Source organism: Bos grunniens, chromosome 4, assembly GCF_055505025.1.
Source record: "Bos grunniens cultivar Pamir isolate PY7600 chromosome 4, Bosgru_T2T1.0, whole genome shotgun sequence".
Taxonomy (NCBI): domain Eukaryota; kingdom Metazoa; phylum Chordata; class Mammalia; order Artiodactyla; family Bovidae; genus Bos; species Bos grunniens.
Window position 1 is genome coordinate 22875097 of NC_141168.1, and position 25501 is coordinate 22900597.

The window sequence follows — 25501 nt, forward strand, 5'->3', positions numbered from 1 at the left end:
ATGGGATTCTCCAGGCAAGAACACTGGAGTGGACTGCCATTTCCTTCTCCAGATATACCATTCTAGCAGATGCTAAATCAATTTTTATCTACAGAGGCAACACTGGGTCATAGAGACCAATCAGTACAAACTCTCTTGAATAGCATATAATAATCAAATTACGACTCTAGCAAATGGCTTTGGGTAAAGTGAGAACATATTTTGACACTTTTTTTGTGGGAAAAAAAAATGGTAAGTTTGCAGTTGATTTTTCCTTTTGGTGGTGAGTCTGTTCATCATTTGCTAGTATAAAAACACAATCACCCAATCACTTGTCTATGACTCTATTACCATAAAGGTAAACCGCAGCATATCCCTCTTCCATTCATTCATTTCTGGATAAATACACAATAAAATAAAATTTAACTGTACTGACGTTTAAAGACTGAAAATAAAAATTCAACATAAACAACACTGAGTATTTTGTGTTTATTGAGTGCTACCTACTCTACTTTGCAATGCCTCACTATATTCAGCATTCTTTTCTTTAAAGATGCTAAAATTTTAAGTGATTTTCTTTCAAGAGAAAGCTCTAGCAATGTATCATGATGTCAACAGGCATGACCAAGGAGAATCAAAATGGAGGCACATTCAAACCAGTAATGGACGACTGGAGCTAATAGTGCAAAAGAAGCCTTGACAGTGTAAACATTTTTGGGAACTTACATTTAAAGCAGAACTATCAAGCTGGTAACCTATGAACCCAAACTAGAGTGCTGATTTATTTGGTATTTAACTTTTAAAAATTAGATAACAATTGATCATGAATATTTCACATGAAAATAAAAACTATGATGTGTTTTTTATCAAATTTAGTCCATCTGTCTTCACTGAGATTATATTCCACGTGTCAAAGATTGACTGGACCTGAGTACAGGTTGGCCCCTTAGATGGAACAAGGGTCCTCCAATTCGCCCAAGTCATTCATCAATCAATCAAGCTCCTAACCACATGTAAACCTGCAACCTTTATCTCAAGGAATGAATGTCTAATAAAGGTAAATAAAAGCAAGATCAGATCAGATCAGATCAGTCGCTCAGTCGTGTCCGACTCTTTACGACCCCATGAATCGCAGCACGCCAGGCCTCCCTGTCCATAACCAACTCCTGGAGTTCACTCAGACTCACGTCCATCGAGTCAGTGCTGAATAAAAGCAAAGATATTACAAAAATAACTTGAATAATCTTGGAATAAAATCAGATACACGTTTATACACACAGAGTTTTGAGCACTCACGAGTTAACTCTTTCTGGACTTCAACAATGAAACAGAACAGCTCTATTGACCAGTGATCATGGTGAGGGTCTGGCCTGCACATATTTCATGTATGGATAACCAACAGGGTCATCTTGAAAACCTCCAAATTAATAATACATTGATAAGGAAGGAATTGTGAACTGCTTACACCCTCCCCACAAAGTTCAAGAGTTCTCTATGGATGAAGCTGGTGGAAAACACTAACCTAACATTTATTTAGCCCAAGAAATTAGGTATCATATGCTTTTAAGAACACTTCCTTACTTGAATCGCTAACTTGGAATTGATATTACCTTCTGAAATGTTGCTAATATGACTGAGTCTTTTCCCTTTCCCAGTCTCATTACATTCAGATGTTAGTACTAATAAGCATAATGTTAAGCATTGTAATTCAGCCTTTATTAGATTCAGGTATATAGATGGCATCCTAGTGAGTGTGGTGAATTTTGATCATTATTTCCCCACTCAAGATGTGTTCATCTTCCTGCTGAGAGGATGATCACTGAATTGTACCGCAAGCCCAAGGGACCCATTATTTATTATATTACATTTTATGGTGTGGAGTAAATAAATAGCATTAAAGTGCTAAATTCATTCACAGAGATGAACTGTATTTATACACTGTAGAAATTCTTTAAATCAAGCCTAAGCTGCTAATAGGCTCTTCATAAAAATGCAGAAAACATCCACTGTAATATGGGAGCAATAAACGGAGGCAGCTGGGTTAACACACAGAAATATAAGAAGGCAAACATTGTAGGCAAGGCACATAAACGGCATATAACCAAATCACGAGGTTAAACACACGAACCTCACCGAGTAATCTGTCATTTTCATGTAACTGGATTGTGAAAATTCATACCATAATGTAATTATCATAATAGAAGAACTCAAAATCAACTAAATGTAGGAATGTGTGAAGAATTCAGCAACCTTGACCCCTCCTAAGATGTCCCTTAATTACTGCTCATTTTGTCTTAATCGGCTTGTCTTCTATTAAAAGCCCATTCGGCAGGGAATGTGCGTGCATTTGTCTTTTGTATTATATATAATCCACTCTCATTTCCATTGCTGATTTTCAGGGTCTCATGCAAGTGCTATGAAAGGTTTTCTAGCCACCAATCCTTTGGGGTTTTCTTTCCCCAACCCTCATGTGACTTCTAATCATTTGAGGCAAGCTACAACTCCGCATTTTTCCCTTGGCAGATTGAAGCTCAGTAGGGCTTGGGAGTGACACAAATCCTTTGGATTTTACCTCAGGTCGGTGTAGATCTCCAGAGTCCAGGCCCTTACTACCCTGGCACCTGTTCCTCCTTATACAATGCTGCACCAGCACTACGCATGTAGCCAGGAGCATTTTAACAACAGGAATCATGAATTTTCTGTGCCAATTAAAACATTCATTTTGTATTATAAGGTGGTTCAATACAGATACAAAGAACAAAGAAAAATGAGCATTAACAACAAAGTATCATCATAAGTACTTAAAAACATACTTAAGAGGATTACCATAGAAATTATAATCAACATATAAAAGGTACCGAGGAGAAAGACACACCTGTTGTCTCTTTGTTTTTAGCATTTCTAAGCCAATCAGAGATGACAGGAAGCACCCACTCCAGTGTTCTTGCCTGGGGAATCCCAGGGATGGGGGAGCCTGGTGGGCTGCCGTCTATGGGGTCGCACAGAGTCGGACACGACTAAGCAACTTAGCAGCAGAAGTATCAGTGTAACACACACAGAATGGACCAGAAGGCAGAGCCAGGTGTACAGAATAGAGTCAGAGGTCTGGAAGCAGCAGAGAACTTCCAAATGGAGGCACATAAGGGCACAACGAGACAAAGCAATGGCGTGTGTGGCTTACCAAGTAACAGTCTGAGTCAGGGCATAGGAACAAGGAACGGAACTTTCAAAAACTAGGGGAGGGACTTCCTTGGTGGTCCAGTGGTTAAGGCCCTGTGCTTCCAAGCAAGGGGCATGGGTTCAAACCCTGATCAGGGACCTAAGACCCCACATGCTGCACAGCACAGCCAGCCATAAACAAACACACACATGAATAAAGTAATTGCTGGGTACTTTTAAATGTTATTAAAAAAAAAAAAACTAAGGGACTAAATGGAGAGAATACCAAGGGGAAAACATACACAAGAGAAAAGGCAAGAGAGACAAATCATCAATATGCAGAGACAAGAAGAACTACAAGGGAAGCTGGGAAAAGAAAAAAAAATATTACATGTAGTTATCACAATAGTCAATTTAGTAAGGTATATCAATATTTCAGGGATTTGGGGTAAAATCCATACCCAGCCATACCCAGTAATTTCTTCACTTGACTCTAAAAGTTGGTGTGGACTGAGTGTATACACAGCTAGAGAGAAGGCCTGCTGTTGCTGCTGCTAAGTCGCTTCAGTCATATTTGACTCTGTGCGAACCCAGAGATGGCAGCCCACCAGGCTCCCCCATCCCTGGGATTCTCCAGGCAAGAACACTGGAGTGGGTTGCCATTTCCTTCTCCAATGCATGAAAGTGAAAAGTGAAAGTGAAGTCGCTCAGTTGTGTCCGACCTTCTCGAGCCCATGGACTGCAGCCTACCAGGCTCCTCCATCCATGGGATTTTCCAGGCAAGAGTACTGGAGTGGGGTGCCATTGCCTTCTCCGAGAGGGAAGGCCTAGGGCCTAGGGCCAGGCAGATATCTGGTTCTTTCACATCAACTGCTGACATAGGCGGTATTGATGCTGTCTCCGTCCCAGCTTCTCCAAAATCATATCCCGTTAGTACGAGGGAGGGTGAGATGGTGGAAAGTACCAGTGAGAAAGCAGTAATGAATACAGTTTGGGATTTCCAAAAGTAATAGTTCTAAGATTTCCATGTACTGACATTAAATTAGGGAGCATATCTCCTGAAAATAAGTTTGTAAAAGTTGATTGAGTGACCTTGTTCCACATTCTTCATTTTGCACCTACAAGTCAGTAAGCACACTCTTAGGTTTGTGGATGAGCAGTCTTTAGAGACAAGTTCAAAAGTCATTCACCATGATCAGGGAAACAGCTCAGCAGAGTTTGACAGCACGGCTCACTAGTCTCAAAACACCTGCTTTGCTTGGTTTCCTGGAAACCACTTTACCACTTTCTCTTGGCCTTCTGCATTCTTACAATCTGCTACTTTTTTAAAACATTCTTTGACTACAGCTCTGTATCTTCCCAACCTCTCTGCTTTGCAGGTCTTGATCCTCTGACATCTTTCCTTCTTTATCCAGGCTGCCTCCAAGCAGATTTTATCCAGTCTCATGGCCTTAAGTGAAAAGTAAAACTCGCTCAGTTGTGTCCAACTCTTCGCAACCCTACAGACTGCAGCCTACCAGGCTCCTCTGTCCATGGATTCTCCAGGCAAGAATACTGGAGTGGGTAGCCATTCCCTTCTCCAGGGGATCTTCCCGACCCAGGGATCAAATCCAAGTCGCCTACATTGCAGGTAGAGGTTTTACCATCTGAGCCACCAGGGAAGCCCATGGTCTTATGCAGCAACGAAACGTTGAAGACAAATTTTTATATACTGTCTTCCATGCTGACCAATGCAGTAGCCTGAAACTCCTGTGGCAGTTCAAATTTCAATTTAAATTCATTAAAATTAAGTAAAATATGAAATCAGTTCCTTGGTTTTACTAGCCACATTTTAAGTGCTCGGTAGGTATCCATGGCTAGTGGCTACCATATTGGAGAGTGAAGTTATAAAATATTTCTATCACAAATATTTTCTATCACAAATATTTTATCACAATAGCAAACATGCTACTGAACAATGCTGATCTAGCTCTCACTTTCAGACTTTCCATCATACACTCAACTAGTTACTCAACATTTTCACTGTTTTATCTGACATCTCAAATTTAGTATTTCCAAAACTGGATTCATGATTTTACTCTCCAGCTAACTCTTCCCATAGTCTTCACCCTCTCTAGAAAACACATCTTTGTTCTTGTTGCTTAGGCCAAAATTTTGAGATATGCTTATTTTTTTTTTCTCATACCTATATTTGACCCACTGGTAAATCTTCATAAGACATCCAGAATATACCCACCTCTTAACTCCCTGCTGCCAACCTAGTGCATCCGGGACATCAAGTCTCACCGAAATGACTGCAATGGCTTTCTACTCTGCTACGACTCTGCCCCCTACACTAAATTTTTCACGTGGCAGGCAAAGCAGTACTTGAGAAAGGTTAAATCAGATTATGACATTCTTCTCTTTAAAACTTTCCAATAGCTTTCCATCTGAGGATAAAATCCAAAGTCCTGACCACCATCTCCAAGACCTGAAGAACACTGTTCCCAGCATCTCTCTGACCCTATCTTTGACATCCTTGCTCACTTGTCTTCTGCTATTCTGGTTTTGAGGTTTTTGTGCTTACTTTTTCCTTTTCTCCCAGATATCTCATGGTTTGCTCCTGAACTTCATTTCAGTCTTGGCTTGAACATGCTCTCTGAGCACCCTGCTTTATTTTCCTTCACAATACATACTATACCCGACGTATTTTATACTGGCTTATTGTCTGACTCCTCCCATTGGAATATAAATTACATGAGAGCAGAGACTTTATTTTTTCCATTGCTTGTAACATAATAGGAGCTAGGTAAATATCTGCTAAATATAAACCAAAAATTACATCATTATGATACATGCCCTAACATAGGGATGTAGAAAAAGAAAATTTGCCAGATCTATTAACTCAGTCCACCAGCTGAGATGACCTCAATCAGGCAAATACTATTCAAAAATAGAGAGATTCAGGCACAAACAAACATGCAAGAGGAGCAGCCCACTAGTAATGAGTTACACATGCAGAAGGAAGGGAGAGTTAGAGAATCCAGGAAGAAAAGAAGGAAATTCCAGGGGTTCCTGTTCCTGGCAGAGACAAAGCAGTCTTGCAAGTTGAGTGGCTCAGCAAATCCCCTCCAGCCAGACTGTGCTGCTGTTTCCCTATCTGCTTGTTAGCGACTGACCTGCAGCATACAGTCAGAAATGGAATCACACTCAAACAAACCAGACATTCGCTGGGCAGCCAGTAAATGCCAGGACCTTTCCCGTAGATCACTTTAAGCCGACACTTAGAACACCACTGCCGGCCAGTTGTTACTTGCCCCGCATTACAGGCGAGGAAACAAGTTCAGGTGATTAAAGAATTCGCCTGAAGTCACAAAGCTCACAAGGCGAGAATCTCAACCTAAATGTGACTCCAAAGACCATGGGAAATTAATACAGCCACTGAGGGCAGTGTTTCAAGTATTGATAGCAAGGTAGGAACCACCTTTTGAACCAGACACTAAGATCACAAACAAGCATCCACCCCAACCACTTACTGGCAACGTAATGCTCATCACTAACGTGAGTGCGTCAAGTGAAAGCTTCTCAGTAGCGTCCGACTCTTCGGGACCCCATGGACTGTAGCCCACTAGGCTCCTCTGTCCGTGGAATTCTCCAGGCCAGAATACTGGAGCAGGGAGCCATTCCCTTTTCCAGGGGATCTTCCCAACCCAGGGATAGAACCGAGGTCTCCCACATTGAAGGCAGATTCTTTACCATCTAAGCTACCGGGGGAGCCCTAAACCAACCGTGAACCGTACTTCCAAAAGTTGAGATAACTAACCTCCAGAAAATTATGAAAATTTCATCACAGACTGCAGTCTTAAATATAAAATGAGCTTCCTAACTGCTTCCCTCCTCCAATCTCATTACAAAGCCAAGTTAGATAAAAAACAAAACAAAACTCTACAACCTATATGAAAATATTTCCATGTGCAAACATAGTGAGGGAAAGAACATTCTCCAGAGTCCTTGTAGGTGTTTCTCAGAAATGAGAATGTCCTCTCTCGGCCTTCAAGAAGCTGCAGTGAATCAAGACACACTCGCGACATTCTCCTCAGACCCCTCTGGAGAACTGTATTTCGTGTCAGTCCCTCTAGCCTCCTTCTCTTTTCAACCATCCTCTTTTACCTCAAACATACACAATGACATGCTACTGGAAATTTCTATATTTTAAAAATAAAAATATTTAGAAGATGCAGGGTGAAGGAATATCCTTCTTGTGAGTCCAACACCATTGGCCCATTCAATGATCATGGTTCTTGATTCAGTGTGGGGTTTATATGTTTGTTTCCTAAAATCCAATTTTCCACACCAGATTGTCCAGGACTTGTCCCTGTATCGTAGATGCCGATTCATCAGAACAGCACTGAGAGCTCTGCTTCACCCTTCCACCCACACAGGCATACAGGAGCCCCGGCCCAGCCAGAAAGTTAGCATTGTTTTTCTCTCTACATCTCATATTAACCTATCTCCCCAAACCAGCTTCCCCAGGCACTGTGATGTGGAAATCCGGCCCTGTTACCTACACCAGGTAGTCAGGCAGTCTGGTTACCTACACCCCCAGCTGGGGGCCACAGAAGCTTCTCTTCCTCACCAACTGCCAGAAACATCCTGTTGCACCCCCATGAGCCACTGCAGACTATGTACCCAGCCAGAACAAATTGAGTTTGCTCCTCACCTCTTCCCTCTAGCCATAGCTTCAATGGGTAAGGGGGGAAAATCTGTATTGACTCATGACAGTGCCAATGGGGAAGAAAAAGATGAATGCTCTCTTACCCAAAGAAAAGGGCTTCACCTGACATTCCTTAATAACTAGGAAGGGCCAGAGTAAGGAGTGGGGTACAAAGGGAGGCAAAAATAGAGAACAATTCCTTGGTGCCTATCAAGAAGGGTCTCACATATTCCCTCCCAAACCCAGACCCCCACCACTACTTCAGTTTCCCACGCCTCACCCCAGAACTGTCAGATCCAGGTCACACCCTACTCCTCACACCAGTGACTCCAGAAGACTCTGCCCGAGGCCTCAGTAACAATGAGGGCATGTTGGGGATTTTGTCCTTCATCTCTAAAATATAAAAGCTGGCCTGGACGATCTACACATTTCTTTCTATTTACCATATCCCAACACTAGCTCTAAAGAATCTGCCTGCAATGCAGGGGACTCAGTTTCAATTCCTGGGTCAGGAAGATCCTTTTGAGAAGGGACAGGCTACCCACTCCAGTATTCTTGGGCTTTCCTTGTGGCTCGGCTGGCAAAGAATCTGCCTCCAATGCAGGAGACCTGGGTTCGATCCCTGGATGGGGAAGATGCCATGGAGGAGGGAAAGGCTACCCACTCCAGTATTCTGGCCTGGAGGATTCCATGGACTGTATATAGTCCATGGGGTTGCAAAGAGTCAGACACAACTGAGCAACTTTCACTTTCACTTTCTTTCTTTACGACGCTATATGAGGGCTTCCCTGGTGGCTCAGTGATTAAGAATCTGCCTGACAAGCAGGAGAAGAAGGTTCGATCCCTGGGTCACGAAGATCCCCTAGAGGAGGAAATGACAACCCACTCCAGTATTCTTACCTGACAAATCTCATGGACAGAGGAGCCTAATGGGCTACAGTCCATGGGGCTGAGAAAGGTTGGACACAACTGAGTAAATAAACAGCAATACTACATATGACTTCTGACTCCACTGCCAGGTTTCAAAAGGAAGAGATGTGCTCCTAGAATCTCCAGCGCGACTCTAAATCCATTTCCAGGACACATGCTTATATTTAAGTCAAATATGAGAAAGTTATGGTAAGACTACAGATATACTATGGAAAAAACGGTTTCGTGTTGGTTTGTACCAAATAGGATTTCCATGAGGAAACGCATTCTGAGCTACAAACAACTGAAGAACAAATGAATCAGATGGATGGACTATAACCTACACACAAGTATGAAACTATATTCTGTTATGATGCTACCGAGTACCTTGTAATAGAAAAACCACAGAAAACAGGCCGGCCATTTGGCAAGTAATCATGAACATGACCTACAGGTGCCCACAGTCCATTATACAACTTTTAGTGTTTTTATTTGACTTATATGGCACTTCTGAAACGCATTCATGATAAAAGCAAGGCCTTCTTATAACTTATTTTCCACTCATACATTTAATGTGTTATATTCCCCTCCCTACATTTATTGCACTTTCTCTGACATAAAACCATTCAGAATAACCTACCCAGGGCTTCTGTAGAGCATCAGATTTTAATAGTGAGTCACTATAGTATTTATTTGTGGAGGTGGGAGGAAGAGGCTCATCACTGCCTACAACATGACATGGTTATTTAGGTAAAACACTCTAAACACTACGATGGAATAAGAAGCACGTGAGATGAGAAAACTATAAAGTAAAAGACAAATAGTTGGCTTATTCAGGAATTTTGTGGGAAAAAATTTTAAAAAAGTTTGATAGTAAAGACTATGTTTAGCCTATTTGATTGTAAAGTCTAGTTATTCAGGAGTTTGTTCCAAATGCACCAGTTGTTGGGGATTCAAGCATTTGAAGAAGAACACTTCTAATCAGATATCATCCGAGGCACAGTGTGGTGTAATGGTAGACTCAGGAGATGTGTTTTGCTTTTGCTTTTTCCCAGGCTATGCTTTTAACTAGTTCTGTTATCGTAGGTCAGTCACAAAGCCTTTGTAAACCAGCTTCAGTCTCCTCTCAAGTTGAATATAGGATCTAAATGAGGGGACTGCTAATCTTTTAAGAGTCGATCTCATGGACAAAAATACCTTCTGGAGACAGCCTAAGTGTAAGCAGTGGGGAGGCGGTTTGCTTCTCTTTCACAGGCTGCTACTCAATTTGGGGGAGAAAACAGCTTTAAAGAGTAACTCAATTACATCCCCAACAGCTGTTCAGGGAAAGCTGGATTGCCTGCCCTTGCTCACTTCGAGCACTGTCTGGCAAGCGGAGGGTGAAAAATGGCCATGTCATTAGTTCTTTAAAATGTGTCCTAAAGAATACCTACTCTAAAACATACTTCTTAAGTAACGGATTTATCGTTTCCATCAGCTTAGACAAGGCTGCATACGCTATTTGCCTCTGGAAATTCACAACAAACCCTTTCTAGTAAAGCTCTGAAAAGTTCCACAATAAACAGTTCTTCATTTTAAAATCAAGCGAACAACAAGTATATTACATGTGTATGGTACTAGAAAGGATCAACTAGAATAGAGCTTCTTAGAACAAGAACTGTGTCTTAATTCACCTTTCTAGCCTTGGCCCTTAGCACAGTACCTGATACATGACAATGTTCACTTTTTTTTTTTTTGAAAAACTGGAAAAGCCTGGAGCCTGGAAATATGGCAAATGCTTTTTATTAGGTCCTTGGCTAGCTAAAGTAAAAAGTATTAAGAAAATGCAAGTGGAAAAGTAAAACGTACAGCCACAAAACAACAGTTTCCATGAAGACGGATAAAATCGAGCCAATAAGTTCCATGGAACCCTTTTCTTAGGCTGCTGCTGCTGCTAAGTTGCTTCAGTCATGTCCTACTCTGTGCGACCCCATAGACGGCAGCCCACCAGGCTCCCCCGTCCCTGGGATTCTCCAGGCAAGAACACTGGAGTGGGTTGCCATTTCCTTCTCCAATGCATGGAAGTGAAAAGTGAAAGTGAAGTCGCTCAGTCGTGTCCGACTCTTCGCGACCCCATGGACTGCAGCCTACCAGGCTCCTCCATTCATGGGATTTTCCAGGTAAGAGTACTGGAGTGCAATTGCCTTCTCTGTTTCCTTAGGCAGTAAGCGGGAAAGCCGGAAACAAAACACACTGCACAGGGCTTATGAAAGCACATGCTCCACACGGGCTCAATAAACATTAGCTGACGTTTCCCAGCAGTATCCATAACTTATTTATCTAGCCACTTAGGTTCCCAATGCCTCAATTTCCCTGTCTATAAAATAACCAAATATTTACTGTAAAATAAAACAGCAATCCATACTCACTGAGGAGTTAGGAGGCTTAATTTATGTTTCAGAAGCATCTGGGAAAAGGCAGATGATAGATGGGAGTGTCGATCACCATCACCATCACAACTGCTATTGCGGTAAACAGGTTAGAAAGGCAACGTGCCAGCTCGTCTGTTTCCTGTCCTGGGAGAGGTGTCCTTTTTATAAAACCACACACTGCTCGGTCTCTTAGGGCATGGAGAGAAAGATGAGAATTGCTAAGTCAATAATACTGGCTATAGCTAAGTTCCAATAGTTAACATTAATCAAGATTTCCTTTCTTAATCTACGACAAATATTTTTTACCCAAACACTATGTATAAATGAAATTAGTTCCTAGGAAGAATCAAGATATGAGTTTAGAAGAATTTTTAGGTATAGGTCAAGGTTTTGAACACAAGAGTTGAGACAAGAAAAAAAGAAAAAGAAAACTTTAATTAGGATCTTGATGGTTTTCCATCGGTTCTTAACCCATCCGTTTGTAAATTACTTGAGGACAGGGACTGAGGCCACCACTTTATATCCCTAGTGACTCGCAGAGCACATGGAATACATTAGGCACTGAGGAACGGCTGAATGAAAGGCCGGGTGACTATCCGGGCCTCACCGTTTCATTAAGCGATCACCAAAATCTGACCAGCTACATAAAGGGTCTCAGTAATCATTCGGTTGCTTGTAAAATGCTTTAAAGAAAACCTTTACATATTACCATCCCCATCAGCAGAAGCCTGAAAGGTAGGAGGAGACGAGAGAGGGAAAAAGATAGCATCTATCTACCCTACAAAATGTCCACCAGCTTAATATATGACACAGCTATCAATCTGTTCACCAGTCACCCCAATCCATTCTGAAGAAAAATCATTGCTTCCACCATAATACACTAAAACAAATTTATAAATGTTAATAAAATTTTTAAAAGGTCAGGTCACTACTTCCTGTAACATATGTCAGGGAGAACCTAATACATCTCAGTATCAGGTCATTGGCAGGACAGCTATGACATTCAAGAATGGAGAAAATGAAATTTTTTCTCTTTGAAAATTAGTTAACCAGCACATCCGTCTGTTCCCCCACTTGGCTGCCTGGTGTGGAGCAAGCACTGTAACAGGGGAAATTTATTGAAACATACCATTAAATCAATATGGTAGAGCACTCTGCTTTATATGGGGCTATAAAAGTCATGCATGTGGGAAAGCTGAAGGAAACAAATTGGCACTGAAAATAAGAACAGAAACGCTTATTTAAAAAAAATAAAATGGATTCCTAGAATTTACAAACATCAGGTACGCAAAACCAAGGTCTTGAAATAGGCCTTGTAATCTTTTCTTCTTAGGCTAAAATTAGAGCTAGCCTTCTTTTTCAAGAATCGAGCCTAAATATGACAAACAAAAAGTAAGGGTTCTGGCTGGATTGTCAGAAATTACTTTGGAAGTAGGTAATAAAACTGGATTTATAGAAGAGCCATACTGGGGTTTTATTTAGTAACAAGTGGAGGTGCTATTTTTTGGTAGATCATCCATGGAGAGACAGAGGTGAAGAACAAAACTTGCTGTCAAATAATTCTGCAGGAGAGTAAAATGTGTTCTGAATATCTGAGAGGCACATGCCGAAAATATAGGATGTGTAGGTCACACTGACATTCTGCATATTTTTTTCTTTTTTAAGTCTTAGATCAGGCCCGACTACTCAATATGATGTATATATGTAAAACCTATGGTTTCTAAGAGTTGAACCTAAGACATTCATGTATCCCATTACCTAAATTTGTAGAATGTACGAGAAACACTGCTTTGGGAAATTTTAGAATAAATTTAGTTCTATAATTAAAAAACATCTTGGAGATCAACTGGTCTAATATCCACACTGGTATCATCAATTTAACTATTTACAGTAGTTTATAAAGCGTATTTATCCATAGGTATTTGATCCTCACAAGAATCATGTGCAATAGAAAAAAGTCAACTAATTTATCCCAGGATCACTAGGCTAGCCATGTGAAACTGCAAAGGGGAGGAGAAAGACACATAAAGAAACAAGCTCCTCACTTAAATTAGGGATGGGAAGGAAATGCACAGAAAATGAAATCAACCAGCACGGATCACTATGATAAAAGTCTAAGTGCTGATGAGTAAAATAACAAGCAGCTAAAGAACTCAATTTAACAATCTGCATGATAATGCATATGCCTTGGAAAAGGAAACGGATGAACAATATCAGGTTGCTATTGGGAATAAAGGGCAGTACATTTCTATTTAATGGAGCAGAGTCCTCCATCACTCCACGATAGCATATGTACCTTTTACACTCGAGATGTATATACTTACAAAAAGGAAAAACAAAGACACCATGAAAATCACCTTGAACTTGGCCTGCAGGTTGTTTCTTCCCATCTTTGGTTATGGTTTGGTTTTGCTTTTTTCATGACCATTATAAAACAGAAGGAAAAACCCCCAACTTGCATGGCAGCTGAGCCTACAGAGACCCATTGTGTCACACGCCATTAGTGTTCATCATTACACAGCTTAATGCAGTTGTCTGTTCCCTTTAGTGAACTCTGCATAGATTTATCTCTGGCTAATGCATCAGAGGCTAAGGGAAACTACTAAGGTCTCTGGATTTGTCTGCCTTTCTGGGGTAGCATTTTTGAAACCATTCTGGGCCAAAGGGATTTTACAGAAATGGAGATGGTAATATGCCCTTCTCCCATCGCATTGGCTCTAATAGGCAATGGCTGTTCACAAGGATAAAGATCTGGGTACTCAGAGGCACCTTTGTTCAGACACAGGAAATTGTCATCTTAGGACTAGAGCTCAGAAACCAGGAGAAAAACTGTATTCACAGACACATGTTTATTTACATAGTCTTATTCCATAACTCTGTTTCAGGTTCTGAAACTTCATTTATTCATTTCAACAGAAGTCACTGAGGGCCTAGGGATGTGCCAGGCCCGATTTCTAGATGACAGGGAAGTAACAATGAACAAAAGAGACAAAAATCCTTGCTCTTGTGCCACTGACGTTCTTAGTGGGAGGAGACAGGCAATAAAACAGATGAAAGATACAGTCCATAGACAGCAACTAGGGAAGAGCAAAAAGTAAAACATAGTACAAGTTCAAACAGGATAGCCCGGCAGGGCTTCACTGAGACAGTAACATCTGAGAAGAGCTCCAGAGGTATGAAGGTGGTGACTCGCACGTATGGCCAGTGGAGGAACAGAGAATAAATGTGCTACTGTTCAATTGCTCAAGGATAAGTTGGGTCTTTTCAAACATTGTAAAGAATTCTGGTTTTTACTCAGCATGAGTTGCTATTGGAGAGTTTTGAGCCAAAAGGTTTATATGACACAACTTACATTCTAACAGGATCACTATGGCTAAAAGGCAGGAGAGCAAGAGATCAAGCATGAGACCAGATAAGAGCCTAATTCACTAATCTCAGCAAGAGATGATGGTGGCACAGACCAGGCTAGGACTCACAATGGGGTTGAGCAATGATTAGGTTCCGGGTAATTTTTGGAAAAACTAGTAGGATATGCTGATGGATTGCTTCTGGATGTGAGAGAGATGACTCCTGGATCTTTGGCCTGAACAACTGGAAGACTAGCAGTGCCATTTATCGAAGTGGGGAAGACTACGGGGTGGCAGTTGGTGAACAGATGGTGTGAAATGTTGGGATCTCAGTTCTGGACATTTTGAAGTTGGAATTCCCATACGACACACAAACAGAAATGTCAAGAAAGCTAAAAACATAATAAGGCTGAGTTCATTGGAGTAGTGCAAGCTGGAGATATAAATTTGGGAGTCCACAGCTTGAGATAGTATTTCAATTCCTACGACAAAGTGAGATCCACAAGAGACATACGCGTAGAGCAAAAAAGAGAAGGTGGCCAAGGACGAAAGCCTGGGTACCATAGGCTAAGAGGTCAGGGAGGCAAGGAAGAAACTCATGAGGAGCTGGTGAGGTGAGAAGAATACAGATACTGTCCTGGGAGCCAGCCCGAGAGAGTCTTCTGAGGAGGAGGCATCGATTAACCACATCAAATACTATAGACAGCTTTAGTAACAAGTCAAAGCAGCTGGTCACCATAGTGGTAGCACTTTGTTCTGACGAGCAGGGAAAGCAGGGATCAGGAGAGAAGACACAGAAATGAAAAACTGAGGGTTATACTTGTCCCATGCTATCTCTGTTTCGATTTCAGTTTCTCTATCACTGCCCTCCTCACAAAGGAAATTATTAGCCTTACACATGTCATGTTTTATTTATGAGACTCAAGCGTGAATCTGTGAAATGTTTTGAGATCTCAGTAAAAAGCATAGGAAATCTCACTCTAGATAGAGTCCATTTAGCACATCACTTGATGCCATCTTATATCTACTTGTTTTTAGTAAGTCTCTCTGAGCAAGATTAAAAAAAAAAAAATTCTGGTATTGTTTTGCTGTTCTCAGTGAGGAAGACATCCTGTTACTTTGTTCTACCTTTGTTTTATATATGTGCTTAATGAATTTATTTTGGAGGTGAGAAGGAATGGGACAAAGAAATGAAGGAAGTATCACACAGGCTCTCATTTGCTAAAAAAATGTTCAAAACTACTGTGTGTGTGTTAGTCACTCAGCTGAGTCCAACTCTTTGCGACCTCATGGGCTGTAGCCCACAAGGCTCCACTGTCCATGAAATTCTCTGGGCAAGAATACTGGAGTGGGTTACCATATCCTTCTCCAGAAGATCTTCCCAACCCAGGGATCGAACCTGGGTCTCCTGAATTGTAGGCGGATGCTTTACTGGATGAGCTACTAGGGAAGCCAAAAGTTAAGTTGGCTTTAGGTACTCTTGTGTGTGTTAGTTGCTCAGTCGTGTCTGACTCTTTGCAATGCCATGGATTGGGGCCCTCCAGGATCCTCCATCCATAGGATTTTACAGGCAAGAATACTGGAGTGAGTTGCTATTCCCTTCTCCAGGAAATCTTCCTGACCCAGGGACTGAATCCAGGTGTCCCGCATTGCAGGCAGACTCTTTACCATCTGAGCCACCAGGGAAGATTCAAAAACTATTATCTTAAATCAAAGTTTCATTTGCATAGCTTGTATCGATAACACAGTACATTTACTTAATCATCCCCATCCTTGTCAAGAATCATCTGTATGTCTTGGTGGCTCAGATGGTAAAGAATCTGCCTGCAATGCAGGAGACCTGGGTGGTGAGATCCCTCAGTGGGGAAGATCCCCTGGAACAGGGAATGGCAACCCACTCCAGTATTCTTGCCTAGAGAATTCCATGGACAGGGGAGCCTGAAGGGCTACAGTCCATGGGGTATTAAAGAGTCAGACATGACTGAGTGACTAACACAGAAACATCTGTTGTCAAGAACCACTGGTCCAGAAATTGTCATCTGGATAGTCAGAACCCCTTGTTTCCAAGGCATTTTCTTTTTCTAAAAAACTTGCATATTTTAATATCTTTCAAGTAACAAATCATTTCTATTGCAAATATCTAATTCTCTTATTCTAAGAATTGTTTTGGAGGTAATACAAACAGGAACACTTTGAACCTATACCTGTACCGTTTTCACCTGTAAGAACTTTCTAAAGTTATGTGGTCACATCAAACTCCTGCTGACCAGGTAGCTCACGGCATACTTTTTAATGAATCCTATTTGTCAGAACATAAACTGTCCAATAATCTACCTTGAAATATAACTTCTCACTGCCATCAAAATTGTCTTTTGCTTCACAAATATATAGTGCCTAACCATAAACAGCGAATAAAATATATCCAGAGGGCCTGTAAAATGTGTATTTTACCACTTCTGTGTGAGCTTTCTGCATTCTTTGTAGCCATCATCTTTTTACTTTTTCCCAGAAGAAGGGGGTAGAATACCACCATGGCTCAGGTTTTGGAGGTAGTTAGGAAACTGTATATAATTCCTCCTGGCTGGCTCAATGACCAAACACAGTGAGATGTGTCTATGGTTCCCGGTGATTTTGTGTTTCTTTCTCTCCAGCAGCATCTCTTAAAGTAGTAATTCCCAGTGCCCTACTCATTGAGGCCACAACTGCTCTGCAGACACAGAGCCGCAGAGACGAGAATACACTTGTGGCCTCGGGCCGAGCTCCATTCTCCCTCTCTGGGACGCTGCTGAGCCCTTTGTCTTGCAGTTCTCTTAGGTCCCTCTCCTAAGCAACAGCACATACCCTGGCTGGCTTGAGTGGTGAGCTGGGAAGCAAAAGAAATTTCATGCCAGGCAAAATGTGAGCTCAAATCTCTAATTCACCACACGGTACTGTGTTCGATGACCTTGAGCTAATTACTCTGCCTCTTTCTCAGATTCCTGATTTTTCAAATCAAATGACTGCTCTGAGAATTAAGACTGGATGTGAAAAGTAGCTGGGACACGGCAGGGGCTTTAAAAAATAAAGGAATAAGTTTAAAAAATAAAATAAAATAAAAAAAATAAAAAATGAATCATGCCGTTCCCTCCCTGCAGGCGTATGGCTGACTTCTGCAGGGGACAGCACCACCCCGCTCACCCACCCTTCTGCACTGCACTTGTGTATCCCCAAAGACTAAAACTGGCACTAGGTCTCCCATAAAATCATCAGAGAGAACCAAGAGAGGAAGAAAAGAGAAAAAGGAAAATACTAAACTGCCCTCAAAGGTTTAATATTCTTCTGATTGGATGCTTTGAAAATTTGCAGAGTTCCACCAGATCCATTCAGTAGGGAATTTATCTTTTCCATGGCTTTAAGAGATCAGTACAAACAATAACAATGGGCGTTAAAGTGCTACACGCCTGTTATCAAGAGGTCTTTCGTACAGTGTGGCAGAAACATTGTCTTAGAGGGAGAGGCATCTTTACGGCCATTCTTCCTCTCCACCTTTTATTCTCTTTAAAAAATTATTGCAGTAAACACAAGCACAGAGCCGTCTGTCTCCGACTCCGTGTTTCCCTTCACTCTTGCTCACAGGCAGTAGTTTTCCCATATTCACCTTTGCTTGGAAAATATTCTGTAAAGAAATAACTGGAAACAAATGAGTCATTCTGCAGTCTATTGATTAAACCACACTGAATCAGGGTCACACCGGGTATGCTCTGGGGGAAGGGAAGCAATCAATTCAAGGCTGTGAAAAAAGTTAATGAAAACATGCGCAGAAGTTTCAGTCTTTTTTTTACCTCGTTTTGAACATTCAGGCTATGAGTGCTGAACATATTGCCCAAGGGCAGTAACAAACCTTCTGATTGGAAAGGGGAAAGCATGTTATTAACTACATGATACTGAAGGTGAGTAGTAGACGGGTGTCAGGCTTCTTGAGTTTTTGAGAAAGATGCTAGGGAAAGAAGACTTATGCAGAGAGGAAGACAGTTCAGTCACACCTTACTTATTTCTGGAAAAACCCATGTAAATGAAGGCTGCTAAATGGGGGCAACAGGGGATGAGACAGTTCGATGGCATCACTGACTCAATGGACGTAAGTTTGAACAAACTCTGGGAGACAGTGAAGGACAGGGAAGCCTGAAGTGCTACAGTCCATGGGGTTGCGAAGAGTCAGACATGACTTAGCAACCGAACAACAGCCAACAAGCGCTAAATGGCCATTTTTCCATTTAAAGTAAAGCAAAGAGGGTTTCTCAGGAAGCAGAGTTGCAGAAAGCTCATACAGTAAAAAGAACAGGAAAGTGACTGCAGCTTTACTTAATATTGTGCTAAATGGGAAGTCAGTGAGACCAAATGACCCTAGTAGGTTACAATCTTCAGGGCGTGCATGGGAACCACTTAGAGAGCTAGTGTAACACACGGATCTCCCACGTCATTCCATTTGCACCATTATTTAACAGGTCATTCATCAGTTTAGTAGAGTGGGGTTTTTTTTTTTTTTTTGCATTTGTATTGCATATTGTTACCTATTCAGTATATGTATTTAGAATTTAAAAATAATTCTATTTTAGTTACATACTTTGGATACTCTTCTATTTCTTCCAGTCTCCAATTGCACTCTTGTCTTTGCATAGGCAGAAAAGAAAATGGCATATTCCATGCGTTAGTATGGAAGTCCCACCAAATGTTACTTTTGTCACTAAAGGACTGATGGTGAAGCTGAAACTCCAATACTTTGGGCACCTGATGTGAAGAACTGACTCATTTGAAAGACCCTGATTCTGGGAAAGACTGAAGGCAGGAGGAGAAGGGGACGACAGAGGATGAGACGGTTGGATGGCATCACCGACTCAATGGACATAAGTTTGAGTAAACTCCAGGAGTTGTTGTTGGGAGGGAGGCCTGGCATGTTGCAGTCCATGGGGTGGCAAAGAGTCGGACACGACTGAGTGACTGAACTGAACTGAAAGCTTAAAAATCAGCCCTTAATAATTTAAGTGTGAGCAAATGTTCTCCCAGTTCTTCCATACATCAATATAGGAGCCATTTTTCTTATGAGTTTACTATGAATGAGCCCAAAGAAACAGGAAAAGGAAAGAGTTGCTGAGCCCAGCAGAGAGATATGAGGACAGATATTCTACACCTATTATGGGCAGATTATCCACACGTTCTCCTTACACCATCTCAGTGTGCTTTATCAATAACACCCCCAAATGCTAAGGCCGTTCAGAACATCTAAAAAAGTAACTCATTTAAACTATCCATTTTCAGTTTCTGTCACAACAATCTCTACAAATATCGTATACCCAGACTTTACTGTGTTTCAAGTACAATTCTAAGTCATTTAGCTAACTAACTTGGCTCATTGTCTGACAATGCCACTAAGCTAATGGCATTATTCCTATTTTACAGATGAAAAAAACTGAGACTTATCAACACTCAGTAACTACAATGGGAATGGAACTTTGATGGTTTGACTCTAACACCTGAATCTCAACAGTATTTCTGCCTTCAGGGTTAAACTTACAGCTCTCAGACTTTTAATGAATTTAAGGCACTCCTTTAACTTCCTACTAAGGCATATTCTCTCATGCAGGACTGATTTTTACAAACCCTTATTCACGCATTCACAGAACCAGTGCTGAATGACAGAGATCACCCGGTGCACTATTCGATTTCTTATTAGGAAAAAACTTCCATATATTAGAAACCCTATTTCATGAGTCCCCAAGGAGGGAGGACATGTTATCTATGAGGAAATTCATTTCTTCCCTGACTGCCTGTATCTTTCCCAACGAGGTTTCTTAATTACCTACTAGTCACCCTGGCTCAACACTGCCCAGGGCACTCTGACGCCTTTACTCTTTCCCCAGGCCAGCACAAAGGTGAGAGCTCTGAACAGAGAGCACCCCGCCCTCACATATTCCTAGTCTGTTCACTTCAAGTTCTGTGCAATTTAGAAACAGAGAAGTTCTTGGGAGACTGACAACAGAAGAGGGTTCAGAAAGTTAGGCTCCCTTCTGGTCGGAAGAAAGTGGAGCTGTGCAGGGAAGAAAATTCAGCTACACACAGAAAGGTATTTGCTGAGCTTTAGAGAGTTTACAAGCAATGAGGGGATGTTTGCAGAGCTGACGACTCTGAGAGTGGGTGGGGAAGAAAACGATTAAACAAGGTTATTTGTCCTGTTAACCTGACAGAGAGGAACAAAAGTTCGAAAAGGTAAATGAACTGCTGTGCTTGTGTGCAAATAAAAAACAGTACAAAAATAGCGCAGAGCAACCCTGTCAGCCCATCGAAAACAACCTGAGCCACAATTCTACAACCAAAAGGGTGTGCTGGTATAGTGGGCATTTTCTAGCTGTGTTAGACAAACACATTGAGGAACACTCGATCCTGGTAAATTGCACAGGCTTGCCTTGGCCTTTAGAAAAGAAAGTTCTGAAAGCTGGTTAAGGTGTTGGATGCCAAACATACTTCATGTAATGAAGAATCTGAAAATATAATATCTACCTACAACATAAAACATTCTTATTGTTCATATTACTGTTTTCCTTCCTCTCTGAAGTTGCATTAGAAGATACACTCAGGCCCATTGAAATCTGGATTGTACATAGAAAACACTACATACAGCTGGTCCATGGATGAAAATGCACAGCTTCAAGGTTTCACCTCTTAAAGGACAGTCTCACTTGTTTACTCATTTTACTCTCTTCCTCAAATGTACTACAATCAGAAAATTAGAAAAGAGTGAGCACTGTTATTTATAGTTTTAGATTCGTCACATCTCTCTGCCTAAAGATTTTTGATGAAAGTAAAAGAGGAGAGTGAAAGGGTTGGCTCAAAGCTCAACACTCAGAAAACGAAGATCATGGCATCTGGTCCCATCACTTCAAGGGAAATAGAGGGGAAACAGTGGAAATAGTGTCAGACTTTGTTTTTTTGGGCTCCAAAATCACTGCAGATGGTGACTGCAGCCATGAAATTAAAAGACGCTTACTTCTTGGAAGGAAAGTTATGACCAACCTAGATAGCATAGTCAAAAGCAGAGATATTACTTTGCCAACAAAGGTCCATCTAGTCAAGGCTATGGTTTTTCCTGTGGTCATGTATGGATGTGAGAGTTGGACTGTGAAGAAAGCTGAGCGCTGAAGAATTGATGCTTTTGACCTGTGGTGTTGGACAAGATCCTTGAGAATCCATTGGACTGCAAGGAGATCCAACCAGTCCATTCTAAAGGAGATCAGTCCTGGGATTTCTTTGAAAGGAATGATGCTAAAGCTGAAACTGCAGTACTTTGGCCACCTCATGCGAAGAGTTGACTCACTGGAAAAGACCCTGATGCTGGGAGGGATTGGGGGCAGGTGGAGAACGGGACGACGGAGGATGAGATGGCTGGATGGCATCACTGACTCGATGGACATGAGTTTGAGTGAACTCCAGGGGTTCGTGATGAACCAGGAGGCCTGGCGTGCTGCGATTCATGGGGTCACAAAGAGTTGGACACGATTAAGCGACTGAACTGAACTGAACTGAAAGATTTTTACTCTTTTTCTTCTTTTCAAACGGGAAAAGGCAGGATTACTATTTAAATCCAAAAAGGGTCCACTCTCATATAGTGCCTGGTCTGTGAATTTTTAAGATAATGTCAAAAAAGCTATTTTTATTTTTGTATCTGCAAGTGAAAAAGAAGACAGTGAATGAGAGTTTAGAGAATGGAGAAACAGTCAAAATGCTATTTAAAAAAAATAAAAACAGTCGATTGCTCTGAGGCCAATAGACAATGGGGCACTGGTCCTGGGGCTGCTTTTCCCTCATCAGCTGCTACCTTGAATCGACTTCTCTCTTAACTATGCCTCCTCCTTGAACCCTGTCCACTCTGCCCACTCTGCTCCCCCTTCACTCTGGATCCATGTCATTCTTTTCTTTTTAACTCCGCTCTCCCATTCTCTACTCTTTCCCTTTGCTCCATTTCCTCTAAATGGCTTAAATGCAACTGAGATGCTCTAAGGACTGCAATCTCTATATTATATTAAAGACAAATCATATAGCTTGTATTTCTCTAAGAACAAAAAAAAAGGGTGGGGGGAGAGAACTACATTTCGCCAGTATGTAGCCTTCAATTTCTTTGGGGCAACCCAAAGAAGATACTGTCCACCACATCCCATGTATCTTCACTAAAAAGACACTGTACCTTTAGGCTGTTTGTGAATGTAATCACTTTCCCCCCCACTTTTACATTTCACAAGATACATCCTTATGTGATAAATATATATATGCTGGTAGCTTTTCATTTACACTGAGACTACTAACTGTGGATGTCACCAGGACAAGTAACAGTTATAATCCAACACCATCACAGCCAAATTACCTACAGAAGGAAGCCAACCAGTTTTGCTGTTTATCTCAAAGCTAATTATAAGAAATCAATCTACGAAACAGTACTTGCCCACTAGAGTTCTGGAATTACAAAGTAAGGTCCTTGTGGGCAATTCTGGTAACAGAAGCCCTCAGAGTCATATTTAAAATCATCTTATTCAGTGAATAAGCAATCTACATCTTCCTAGCATGGTTTAATGCTATGAGGCTAATTCATACTATAAGTGATCCAAAGCTGACTTCTATTAGAATCAACAATCCTGTTCTTATGATAATGCAGTAATTTTTCAGACTAATGAATCATGATGTCTTTCTGAAAATGTTCAATTCACAACAAATATAGAATCGTACGGCTAAGAGAATATAGGTGCTGATTTTTTAACCATTTTCTTTTGACTTCTAATTTTTGGATGGTATCTCAGTCTTTTCCTCTGTATTTACTCAAGTCTGAATGCAAAGTTCCCGCTTCAGTTCTGAGTTTTGATCTTCTTGGTTATGATGCCTTCCTTGGCCTGCACTCTAATGAGACTAAGGTTCCACACACACTGTCAGTCATCAACATCAAATGCTGGGAGAGAGGAGAAAGTGACTTTTTATTACAGAACTTGGAGGTGGTGAATGACTTCTTTCAATTTTTCTTCTTTCTCACATGGGGCGTATTTAGGATATAAGCAAAGAATCTTTTCTGGTCAGAATAGTGAAATTAACAAAGACACCTCCACCACACCTTTTTTCGTGCTTCGGGGATACGTAAGAAATGTGTGGGCTTTCCAGGCAGCACTAGTGGTAAAGAATGTGCCTGCCACTGCAGGAGATGCAAGAAACACAGGTTCAAGCCCTGGGTCAGGATGATCCCCTGGAGAAGGAAATGGCAATCCCCTTCAGTATTCTTGCCTGGAGAATCCCATGGACAGAGGAGCCTGGAGGGCTACAGTCCATTAGGTCACAAAGAGTCAGACGTGACTGAAGCAACTCAGCACGCATGGAAGAAATGTGTACTCCAGAAATCAAATGAACCAATCTCAATACTAATAAAGCTTTTTCATAAGGCAAAGTGATAAACTTCTTTCTACTATAAGATAAAATAACCTGGAAAATAAAAGTATGTCTCCTGGCTTTTCTCCCTCTCTGAATTTCTTGTACTACAGCTATTTTATACATTAGACTCAATTCTCCCCAACAGTAAATCTCCAGCAGGGGAGGTTATTGATTACATTTATAATAAGAATACTATTGCTGATTAGGGTCTAAGACTGTATGAGAAGTCAGCCACAATTATTGGTATAAAATCTTAATATAAAACGTACTTCCCTGTTCCAAGGCATAATTGCTGTAGTTATGGACCTCGAAATGGCCACTCCATTAGTTTTAAATGGTACTAAGATTTATAAATTAGATCCTGTGTAACACAGAGACATAAACATGGATGGTGCAAAGTTTTGGCTCTTTCTCTAAGAAATTATCAATTCGATGATTAAAAATATGACTAAGTAGTCTTAAAGGGCAAATTTTCATTCTAGAAAGGAAATAAGCAACCTTAAGTTGCTGCCAGTGGGAGGAACAACTGAATTTAAAGCTCCATTTCACAAATTAAATTCTGGCTGCATTTTAACATCAAGACTTTTTTCCCCTTTCACAGTGCCAGAAATACATTCCAGAGCCAATGTTCTCAAGTGAAAACATACAGTATTTAGACAAGCAGTAATTCGCTAGTAATGTTTCCACATAATCATTTCACACACGACTGCTAATCATGCCATGTGAGGGAAATCTCTAAACTGGGGAACATGTATTGGCCATAAAATTAAAATATCAGACTGATAAATAAAGGAAAAATGGTCAAATAAAAAACTCATTCTCCGCTGGTTCAGAGTATTCATAAATCTGTTTTGGCTTCTTACAAAAGGGTAGCAATCTGGAACGATGCCATATCTTAGAAATATAAACACTTCCTTTCTCTTATCCCTGAAATGTTTGGCTAAAATTATTTTTCCCACAAGTAGTGAAAAAATACTCAATTATTCCCTGGTCACTTACCACGCTAACCTCTAAGGACTAAGCTCTTAAAAAATTATTTACTGAGGTCAGTTCCAACAGTTTCCCTACCAAACCACACTCTCGATCTTAAAACCCTCTCAAGCCACTAATGGGCAGCGAGAGAGAGAAGTTGGAGCAACACCAGAGCTTCAGAGAGCATCCTCTTGCTGAGAAGCAATGCCTGTCATTCAAAGCATCTCCATTTTCCTCCTTGTGCGCCAAAGGAAAGACACAAGAGGTGATGATAGAAAGTTATTAGTGAGGTTTACACAGAGGAATGCCAAGAGAAACACTCTGAGTGAGCACACCCCTCCCTGCCTTCTTGAGAAACACAAATGAGCATGGAAGAAGTCAAGTTATAAATAATCTTTCCTGGTAAGAAAGTAGTAATGCTTTACACACGGCAGGATCTGGCAGAGTGTGTTACAGAGCCAGCTCGTGAGATGCTTAGCTATCAAATTAATTCCAGTTGGCTGGGATATGAACCCTGTCACATATATTGAAAACTAGATGAAACGTAACTAAATGTAATGATAAAGAGCAATGAAAGTGCTGCTGGAAAAGTC

General features: G+C 41.1%; 1 protein-coding gene across 6 annotated transcripts in view; it reads right to left on the reverse strand.

The window, feature by feature from the left end:
- EXOC4 (exocyst complex component 4) overlaps positions 1-25501 on the reverse strand; it is an 802504-nt gene that overhangs the window by 395232 nt on the left and 381771 nt on the right. Inside the window, exon 11 of one of the 6 annotated variants that reach the window (XM_086395582.1) lies at positions 10834-11339. The exons of the other annotated variants lie outside the window; for them this stretch is intronic. Coding sequence (XP_086251708.1) covers positions 11177-11339 — 163 coding nt within the window. The 3' untranslated portion in view covers positions 10834-11176. Of the gene's footprint in view, positions 1-10833; positions 11340-25501 lie in introns of those variants that run through there. 6 annotated transcript variants of the gene reach the window in all.